Here is an 11,319-nt window from a genome sequence, read left to right on the forward strand (position 1 = left end):
TCCCACACTGTTGACAGGGGTGATTTACATGCACACAGCGCTCGCTCTGTTAATCTTATAACACACACACACACACACACACACACACACACACACACTGCTTTTTGACATTTGGGCTGCCAACCAATGGCACAGGCTCATGTTTAGAGCCCGGCCAGGTGCTATAAGTGCTGCCTGCACACTGGCTCTCCCTGCAGTCACTCACAGCAGCCGGGGTTCCCTCACATTGGCTCCCAGTGAAAGGGGAAGACAAGGAATCAGTGTCTCCCCTATACTTTTTACACTGAATCCTCTGCATCTGACACAGACATACCTGCAGAGAAACAAGAGGAAAGAGTCAGAATGTTTGCTTACGGAAGAAGTAATTTCACCTGGAATGGAACTCTGAGAGAGCTGCAGGGCAGCTGGACAGGTAGGCTGAGTCTGAGGTTGTGTTTGGGTCTATGTGTCTATATATATATATATATGTTATGAAATAAAAACTTAATGTCCCAAGTAATGCTGCTATAATATATCCTAATTCCAAAGGGATTTTTATCATTACAATGCTCTTCATCATTGAAATGCAGAGCCAAATTGACACAATGTTGCTGAGTGACAAAGAAAGAATGCAAAGAATCCCAAACAGAAATGCAGCGCAGCTTCTGGCTGTTTCTGTCCCAGAGAAGCAGAGAGATGGCTAACTGCACTGCCATCTCTGCTATGTGACTGCGTTATGTCCTGAATGTGAGGGGGCATTCTGTGTCCCCTCACAGTGATGGGATGTCACATCAGATCAGAGACATAGCAGAGAGCAGCATCCAGCAGTCTATTGACACATGAGCATGCTGGTCATACATGCATGCATGAATGATAAAACATTTAAATGAGACATTTAGGATGTATATAGTGTGTATATGTATATAGTATAATAACATCCATGACATGTAGACTATTTTGCATTCCCACAGTGCATTGTGTTACGATAGTGGTGCAACACTACTGCTGTCTCTGATGATGTTTAGTGTCCCAAATCTTAATTTTCTGCTCACTATCAAGTACCAACGTAGAGCAAAGTGAAAACCAAAGTTCCAACATTTCAAAACAATGTGTCCTCAATTTCCCAAATTCACAAATGCATTGCCTTCATGTTGAGCAGATGCTTTTGCCAGTTAGCCACACATGCTCATGTCAGTTATGTCAGAGGAAACACATTGTTATGTCCATTCTTGTGGTTTTGAAAAGGAAAATAAACCACCGTCTAGCAATGAAAAGCCACCCAGGCCATGTTTGAAAACTTGAATTGCACAAACACATATGCATATGTACCATTACTAAGCATTGCAGATACGTGCAAATGCATATGCATGAGAGCGTCACACATACACACATGCATATACATACAGTACATGCACATGCACATGCACGTACATGAATAGACAGAAATGCACAGCCATGCATACACGTGCACTTACATGTGGGATTCAGTGTCTGCATATTTAATTATTAAGGCATTAATTTGGATCCATAGACAGCCCCACATCTCAAGAGTACAACGTGTGTGTGTGTGTGTGTGTGTGTGTGTGTGTGTGTGTGGGGGGGGCTGTATCATATTAAGTTGCTATAAGCAGAGCTCCGGGAAGTCGTAGCTCAGATCCTCTTCTAGTTCTTTTCCACTTCAGCCCTGCGAGACAGACAGACAGACAGACACATGTTAACAGCTGTTTTCTGACGGCCAGCTGTGCTGTTACTCAACTAAAAAAACTTTTCCAAAGTTTTTAATTCTATGCTACATACAGTGCTAATACTATGACATTGCACTGTACATCAGCGAATGTGTGTCACGTTATTAATTGTACAAAAGTCTGCTAAATTTAAAAAAAACTAACTGATGTGAATAAGAATGAAACTACTGCCAGTTTTAACTTTTCACAGATAGTAGAACATATTTTCTAATGACTTTCTAAATTCTGGAGTTGTCTCTGAAGTTTTTCACCCCATACACACAAGCAGAAATGACATGTAACAGGTCACCTCACTCTGTCAGGACAGTCAAGGGACAAAATATGATGACACAAGAGAGGAAAGGAACAGAGAAAGGTCCCCAGCAGTGCCCTGGGTTCTGTCTATGAAAGATATAAACAACACTTTACATGTAGAAACATGATGAGAAACCATTAGTTTTCATTACTTTGATTGACTGTAACAGCAGGCAGACATAAAACAGAACACCCATGCAGAGCTAGCCACACTGGATGCGTTGCATGAGCGGGTCAGCTGCGTGGTTTGTCCAATTTTATTTCAAATCCCATGTTAACAGGTTAGAGCTTACACACTGCCTGCGTGACACGCTCATCTAATGCACCGAAAACGCAAGCATGCTAGAAACAGAACAGAACCTATTTTTCATGCAACACACTAGCTTTTTTAGAAGTGTTTCCAGGCAAAATAGAATAAGAACAGATGTTTAGAGGTCATTTTGACACAAATACATAATAATAAATGGCAGTTTGATGTTTGAAAGTCTCTAGGTTTTGACGTCAATGCACATATAAATGTGATGGTCCAACATCAGCTAGGCTTACAACATATAGGCTCTTTACAGCTACACTTTGTTATTGTTATTGAAATAAGTAACCCATTTTTCAGAATCAGTCAGCGCTATGTTCCGAGATAGCAATGTACCACAGGGCAATGTGAATATACAGTATATGACAAGTTATCACAATAGGGTAATCTAATAGAAATATGGTGTACAACGCAGTTAAACAGTATAATATATTTACTGTTTCAGTACATTATAATGTATAATGTAGCATGGGATATAAGATATGTTTAAAGGTAAAATGTAGTAGTAAAATATGTAGTTGAATATACTGAGAACATTTAGGCTACTCAATTACTGCACCTAGGTACAAACTGGTGAATTCTATCTTCATGGGTGTCATAGCAGTATTACTTGAGACAAGTGCCCTTGTGCTTGCTGGCTTACTGTCCCGTGTTAACTTAATTAAACCAAACTATTATTTTCACGTTTATCATTTGAGTTAACTAGTTAAATGTTTTTGCTGCAGTTAGTTGGTGGCATGGGCACAGGGGCAGGGCTTTTAACGGATTGAGCGGCCGGTCAAAGCACACTTTGTGGTCAGCCTACATATTATCCCAATCGGCCGTGGGTCATAAGAACCTTAGTTGTAGTATGTATAGTGGATATTATTGTAGCATGCACTCTGCAAAACTCTATGGGGAAAACACTATTGAATTGGTTTCAAATCCAAGCGGTATTTAAACCCCATGCTCACTTTTTATATCTCAGTCATGGTTACCCTGCACATTCCTCTCCTCAGACAATTTACTGATGTTTGTGTAGCTTCTACCATCAATCTGGCTATCATAGTTCAATAATTCTTATTCAGGTGTTACAGAAATTCCATGGTCACAAACAAAAATAAAATCAATTTAATTTGTTGGTTTTTCTGACATTGACGTAGATTGGAGCAAAGCATCATGGGAATGAGGAATGTGTTTATCCAATGAACCGATTGCAGGTCAAGTTTATTTACAGAAATGTAGGGAGATAAATGAGCGCCCCCTCGTGTAATGGCATGACCCAAAGACATACGTCAGACAGAGAGAAAGCAACAAAGTTCTAGAAAAGTAGCGGTTAGCTTGGTTTCTTGCTGTTTTAATGTTACCCATGGAAGGCAAGAAAAGAAAGGAGAAAGAAGGGGCCGAAAAGGCCAGAATGAAGAAGAAGCGGAGGCTGGAGGAGGATGTATCAAAGTGCTCAAAATGACGGATTTATTCCGAAATCAGGCTTCAACGAGGGCTGCAGGTGAATTGACTGTAAAACGGGTTAGACTCTCCTCATAGCAAGTAACAGCATCTCAAATAAGCTCCATTTTAGGTAACCAGTCTTTGGTTTGAAATACCTTGTTCATAAACAAAACATTTATGACCAGTTTTATCTGAATGAGTGGCAGTATTGCTATGTGTAATATGTCCTCCATTTGTCATTCTGCAATGCTAAAGCTGATCTGAACGCAGATATAACCTTATTCTGAAGTAGCGAAATGTTGGTATGGTAATGACTAATTTCTGGACTTGTTGGGAGGCATTGTATACCCCCTTCCACGCACCCCACTAAAACAGAACGTTTAGGCTAACGTTAGGGGAACGTTATCTAAAGGTTGCAACGTAAAGATAACGTTAGGGGAACGTTGTATAAAGGTTGTAACGTTAGGGGAACGTTATCTAAAGGTTGCAACGTTAAGATAACGTCAGGGGAACGTTGTATAAAGGTTGTAACGTTAGGGGAACGTTATCTAAAGGTTGCAACGTTAAGATAATGTCAGGGGAACGTTGTATAAAGGTTGTAACGTTAGGGGGACGTTATCTAAAGGTTGCAACGTTAAGATAACGTCAGGGGAACGTTGTATAAAGGTTGCAACGTTACGCTAACGTTTGGGGAACGTTCTTTAAAGGTCGTAACGTTAGGATAACCCATAACAGTTATAAACCTACACTTTGTCAATAATGTGCATTTGTCTAGTGCCATCTAGTGGTCACGTTTTATATTTCCGTTAAGTCCTTCCCAAATGCATAGAGTTGGCTGGTGAATTTCACACAAAGAAACATAGCATCATTTGGGTTTTAAAAAATAGATTTTGTTTGGGTTGTCGATAAATGGTTAATTTATAGTAATAGTAAATGTAAATGTAAAATGTTATTAGGCCAGTGCCGTCAGAATCTTCCCGGTTGATTTTAGAGCCCCACTTCGCCCCTTTCCCGAGTCCCATCAACCAGCTCCGACAGGGGGATCCCAAGGCGTTCCAAGGCCAGGTTGGAGATATGATCTAGTCCTGGCTTTCCCCGGGGCCTCCTCCCAGCTGGACGTGCCTGGAACACCTCCCTAGGGAGGCGCCCAAGAACCATCCTTACCAAATACCCAAACCACCTCTACTGGCTCATTTCGACGCGAAGGAGCAACGGCTCTACTCCGAGCTCCTCTTGGAGGACTGAGCTTCTCACCCTATCTCTAAGGGAGACGCCCGCCCCCTACCTGAGGTAACCCATTTTGTCCGCTTGTACCCTGATAACAGGTGACAGCACAAATCCACATTTACTGAGCTTTGTTGTTTCAGCTCATTGTTTGTCTGTCTGTCACTCTACTGGTCTACTTCACTCTCACATATCCTTATAGTGTAGCAGCTGCAGCTGGTTCCAGTTAGAAAGATCTGATCAACTCAGGGGACAGACAGCTAGAGACTAGCTGGTGAACACAGAGGAGTAGTTAGCAGCTACAGAGACAACTGTTTCCCTCAGGAGACTAAAAACAGCTGAACGTGAGAGAATATTGGACTGCCAGTCATCAGGTGGACACAGACAGACTCCTGATGAATGATCATGTTGCTCTGTAGCTGCTGCATGTGGAAACAGGCAGCTGTTTATGTTCAACATGTCACCTGAGAAGGTGACGATGTCTTAGTGTTTGTGCTGAAAAGCAGAAAAACGACAAGATCTGTTATTGAAGCGGTCCGAGGGAAAAGTAGCACAATTTTAAGATCTGTCCAGCAACAATGGATGAAAAATAGCCTTTTGGCTAATTCTGGTGCATTTACAGCAATGTTAATTAACATCCCTGTCAAATAAATTATTAAATTAGGTAAAATAAAATTGCAAGAACACTGTGCAGCAGAAATGTACTAATTCCTCAATGCCTGGGCCATTGCTTTCAACAAAATATCTATAATTGAATATGAATACTTAATTGTCTGGGGCAGATCTAGTTCATTTCTGGCCACAAAATGCTTTCCTGCAGTCTGATGATGTTAGAGATGAAATGAGCAGGATGGGATGGATCTATGTTTGGGATGGAACTGTTAACGCTCCCAGACTGAGTCAGCGCTTTAGGATCACTGGGAAAATGTGTGTGACACTGACTTTTGCTCCTCGAGCATTCCGTTGCTGCACCGGCATGTAAAGTGGTCTGACCCTCAGCTCACCAGTCACTACCGTGACACTGCTCAAACATCACACACCATGTTACTATGGCAACGTCACGGAGAAGTCTCACACCAAAAACAGGCTGGATTGTGCAAGTATTGCTGCATCTCAGGCAACCCGTGTTTTGTGTTTCCAAGACCTTTTACCCGCGAAAGGGCCCTGGAACGACAGTCAAACCCTTAACTTACTACCTGTGAACTGGTACTAGATCGTAGTTACTCCCAGTTACAGTGTTTGATATCACACACACACACACACACACGCATAAACAACAATGGCGACCCCTGTTGATACTTTACATACGATGGAGAGAAATAGAAATCAAAATGAATCGGCAACGTAAAGTAATTCCGCACGTTGTAATCAAAACAACTACTACAGGTTATGTTAATAAATGAAGCTCAAAATATGTTACGACTAGATATGGCTAGTATCCGCTAACGTCTAACGCTTGTCGCGCCTTTGCTTGGAACGCTACCTGGGTCGTTACTTGAAGTTGTAACTTACAGGCTAAATACTGTCTGGAACACAACATGTGTGTCTGCATGTGTGTGGTGTGTGTGTGTGACACAGGTGGACATGATAACTCTGACCTTGTGCACACACACACTCTCCTTGCTGTCCTCATGGAGCACTCACACACTCTGTATTACTAGCACACAGACGGCAGGGTCAAAGGCAGCTCTGAGAGGAACCTGCAGTTGGCCATTCGTTAACAACCAGGAACACGTCAAGACACCAATCACACTTTTATAATATTGAATATTGCAGTAGTTATTAGGTTTGAGGCGGCTGTGGCTCAGTGTTAGAGCGGTTGCCTGCCAATCAGTGGTTCCATCCCTGGCCCTGCAGTCCCCAAGTGTCCTAGGGCAAGACACTGAACCCCAAGTACGGTGAATAATAACTGAGGCAGCGAGCCTAGCATGGTCCCATTGATGACCAGAAGGTGGGATGATTGAGCTGCAACAATGAAACTAAGCATCAAACAAGCAAATGTAAAGCCTGAAGTTTTTCAGCTGCAGGTGTGGGAAAGGTGGCAGTTAAAAAAATAAATTAAAAAAAATCAGCCGTGTGACAAAAATGTAGCAGTTTGAAGAAAAGTATTTATACTACTGGCCCTTGATGGCTCAGATTGTGGTTTGAAGTGGCTTTGAGGTTGTGGATGAGTAGACTGGTTTACATCTCTGTATGCATGTAGAAAATTACAGAGTTCATCATGAGTAGCCCTATGATTTAGTTGTTTTGCATATGTAAAAGAGAGAGGTAGAGATCATTTTTCCCTCAGCAGTGCCTGCAGGCTTTATTTAGACATCTAGGTGGCAATATTCACTTGGTGATACGGATATGTGTGTTTTCGTGATCAGCATATTTATGATAAGGAATTGCCGTCAAGTGTTATTAGTTCGTGACCACGTCTGGCTGAGAGGTGTTTCCAGCATCACAATCCCTGATGGAAATGGAGAAGACTAAACGGGGGATATGGAAGGCTCTGTATTATTACTTAACCAACCAGAAAAAGATATATTTCTCTCCAACTTGTTTTCTCTGTTTGTCTGATTTACAGCTACGTTTCATCACAGAAGGCCTCATGTTTCAATGGCAGTGTGAGATCCATCCCATCAGGGTTAAAACAGACATGCTCCATTCATGTTTCAATGGCAGTGTGAGATCCATCCCATCAGGGTTAAAACAGACATGCTCCATTCATGTTTTAATGGCAGTGTGAGATCCATCCCATCAGTGTTAAAGCAGACATGCTCCATTCATGTTTTAATGGCAGTGTGAGATCCATCCCATCAGTGTTAAAGCAGACATGCTCCATTCATATTTTAATGGCAGTGTGAGATCCATCCCATCAGGGTTAAAGCAGACATGCTCCATTCATATTTTAATGGCAGTGTGAGATCCATCCCATCAGTGTTAAAACAGACATGCTCCATTCATGTTTTAATGGCAGTGTGAGATCCATCCCATCAGGGTAAAGCAGACATGCTCCATTCATGTTTTAATGGCAGTGTGAGATCCATCCCATCAGGGTTAAAGCAGACATGCTCCATTCATGTTTTAATGGCAGTGTGAGATCCATCCCATCAGGGTTAAAACAGACATGCTCCATTCATGTTTTAATGGCAATGTGAGATCCATCCCATCAGGGTTAAAGCAGACATGCTCCGGGATCAGTGCACCAGAAACGGCCTCTAGAGGCTGCAGTGTGCATCGCAACAATATCAAAGTTGTTGGACAGAAACAACATACTGATCACTTTTCTATTCTTAGAATGCTGATGAGCATGGAACAGAAAGGTCATGGAACCCCCCCCCCCCCCCCCCCCAGCCCTGTGGCATCAACCACTATCAACCTACTGTATGTTACAAATGTACAACACTATTCATTAGTTAAAGTGGAAATTGTTAATTATTAATTCAACTTAAGTGGCAACATTAATGTTTGTTTGGTCTGCCTTCTGGGCAACTGGGTGAATGTTTCAAAAGTTTGTCCATTAACCTCACCTTGTCCTCCATATAATAATATTATATAATAATTTAAATATACCATGATGGATTCTAGACAACGCTCTTTGGGGTGATTTTGATGGGTCATTTTGAGGCGTCTTTTTCATTTTTATGTCTTTTGCAAAAAAAAATTGAATTGGTTTCACTCATCCATAAACATACAATACATTCCTTTAATTTCAGTCTAAATAATTCCTAATTTCTGCTTTTCTTACTCAAACATTAGGTATAATTTCCTATAAATGAGGTTTATTGACGATAAATTCCAAAAATAACTGTGAAACTATAGTTAATAAGTTAGTGTTACGGGCGGGGGTTGGGGGGGCGTTGGGCAGAGGTGAAGAGATGGGTCTTGAGGCGTGACTGAAGATGGTGAGCAATTCAGAGTCGTGGCTCTCTTGGGGGAGGGAGTTCCAGAGCCTGGAAGCTGCCCTGGAGAAGGCTCTGTCCCTGGAACTGTGGAGATTGGACTTGAGGATGGAGAGGAGACCGGCTGAGGTGGATCTAAGGGACCGTGAAGCTTGGTAGGGGGAGAGGAGGTCGGTGGGGTATGGTTGGCCAGATGGTGGAGGGCTTTGTAGGTGAGGACCAGGACCGGTGGGAGGTGGGGAGCCGGTGGAGTTGTTTTAGGACTGGAGTGATGTGGTGCCAGGATTTGATGTGGGTGATGAGTCCGGCGGCTGCGTTCTGGACCAGTTGGCGTCGCTTGATGTGGGTAGAGCTGATGCAGAGGAGAAGTGAGTTGCAGTAGTCTTTCATCAGCGGGGGGGTGTGAGAGAGGGTCTGATTTTGGCGATGTTGCGGAGGTGAAAGAAGGTTTTAATCACATGATGGATGTGAGGCTCAAGGGAGAGGGTGGAGTCATAAATCACGCCAAGGTTGCGGGCCTGGGGAGATCGGGAGACAATGGTGCGAGTGGAGAGTGGGGTTATTGATTTTGCTGAGTGGGGATTTAGAGCCTCTGAGTAGGAATTCTATTTTATTGCTGTTGAGTTTGAGGAAGTTGTGTTGGGTCCTGGTTTTAATAACTGACAGATAGGAGTTGATGTGGGGGAGGGGAGGACTGGGTATGGAGCTAGATTTGTTTCTTTATTACATGTGAGAAAATTAAAAAAGAAAAAAGATGTTTGAGAGAAAAGGTTTTCATACCAATAGCAAAAAAAATCTCTCTCAAAATACTTAAACTGTCAAATATATAAATATAAAATTTCTCAAAAAAAGTGTTTCTCTCAACACGTTTTTCTTCTCGCTCTCAAAACCACATTAGCTTTTAAACAGTAGCTACTTTGTCTTATGAATGAAGGAACAAATATACCAGTGTAGTGTTCAGGGGTCATGGTTTACGTCATACTAATATGTGGATATATTGTTTGGATCAAATCATAATGTCTATTTCTGAACTAGGTGAGTAGTCTGGATCAACGGCAGTTCATTTTAGGGATAATCGCTGGTTGGTCCTCTCTCTGTGTGTGGCCTCTGTCTAACTCCGTTCTCTTTGGGGAACAACAAACTTTGCTCTAGCGAAGTAATGATGTCAAGTTGGTCCGCTGACCAGCCTTCCAGAGTCTCCGCTGCCCGGCCCCCAGAGGGTGTCAGCCTGCGCCGTCCTGCTCGGCCCTCGGAGGGTCTTAGGCGTCCAGAGGGACTCTGCCTTCAACGTCCTGCTCGGCCGGCAGATACGTTCCGCCTTCGCCGTCCTGCCTGGCCTCCACTGGGTCTTCGCCGCCCAGCGGGGCTCTGCCTTCGACTTCCTGCTCGGCCGTCAGAGGGTTTTAGCCTTTTCTGTCCAGACGGATTCTGCCTTCGCAGATTGTTCCAACTTCATTTGCGGCCCTGAGATTTCGCCGCTGTCCTCTGCCCCCATTTCCCTATAACAAGCTAGAGTGCACATTCTTCCAACCTGACTCCCTGAAAGGACAAACTGTGTTTGGGTTTAAAATAGCAGCAGACTGTTGCCCTCACTGTTGTCTGCAGTGAAATACCCAGGCAGCTGAAGCAACAAACAGGGTCTTCCCGTGTGTGTGTGTGTGTGTGTGTGTGTGTGTGTGTGTGGAGCCAGGGGAATCCTGTCTGTCAAAAGTGTGTGATTTCAGCTGTGGATTAACATTCTGTCCCCAAAGGGAATACCAAGGTCTATTAACCGGTTCCATCTGTGTGTGTGTGTGAGTGAGGAGAGAGCGCTGTAAAGTCCATGTGGGCTTGAAAGCTGGCTCTGAGCTCACTGACTAAAAGTTAGGATTAAGGAAAGGATCAGTGTGTCCTTCAACTTGACCCAGTCTGTCTCCATTACACACACAAACACACACACACGCGCTGCTCATCATTTCTACTAAAAAGGCCTGTGCTTTGTAGTTTCAGAGCTGATCAGGATCAGGGCTACACATGGACAAGATGCCATTAGCGACCATAGAACACTCTAAAGTGATGAGTTTGCTGTCATCAACTCTAAATGTGAAGAACTGAACTGAACTGAACTGAACTAAACTACACATCCGATAAAAAACAGACACAGCAAGGCGTCCAAATTAATATTGGTAATTCCCTTTTTCGATTGGCTGATTAGCTGTTACTCATGATTAACACAACAAAACAGGGACGAATGTCCTGACAAACCTTTTTTCTGAAAAAAAAAAGTTAAATTCTGACATATTTCATATATTTTTTGAAATTTCTTTGGTGATTATAATTAACTCTGCAGCTGCCTGTCTGCAGTCTTTGCTCTGACTCACTCAATGTCCCGCCCACAGCACTATCTCATTGGTGAGTTTAATATATATATATATATATATATATATATATATATATATATATATATATATAT

At 42.7% G+C, this 11,319-nt stretch overlaps 2 protein-coding genes across 3 annotated transcripts in view; one reads left to right on the forward strand and one right to left on the reverse strand.

Moving 5' to 3' along the window:
• Positions 1-6,273, reverse strand: part of ska1 (spindle and kinetochore associated complex subunit 1) — a 17,817-nt gene extending 11,544 nt beyond the window's left edge. Inside the window, exon 1 of the mRNA XM_034880214.1 lies at positions 6,268-6,273. The gene's annotated coding sequence lies outside the window, so the exon portion shown is untranslated. The remainder of the gene's footprint in view (positions 1-6,267) is intronic.
• Positions 343-11,319, forward strand: part of LOC117949699 (cytosolic carboxypeptidase 4) — an 85,444-nt gene continuing 74,467 nt past the window's right edge. The window contains exon 1 of one of the 2 annotated variants that reach the window (XM_034880208.1): positions 343-412. In XM_034880208.1, coding sequence (XP_034736099.1) covers positions 343-412 — 70 coding nt within the window. Of the gene's footprint in view, positions 413-3,732; positions 3,815-11,319 lie in introns of those variants that run through there. The other variant, XM_034880209.1, reaches the window with a different exon arrangement.

This window comes from Etheostoma cragini, chromosome 8 (genome assembly GCF_013103735.1).
Source record: "Etheostoma cragini isolate CJK2018 chromosome 8, CSU_Ecrag_1.0, whole genome shotgun sequence".
In the NCBI taxonomy this organism is placed as follows: Eukaryota; Metazoa; Chordata; class Actinopteri; order Perciformes; family Percidae; genus Etheostoma; species Etheostoma cragini.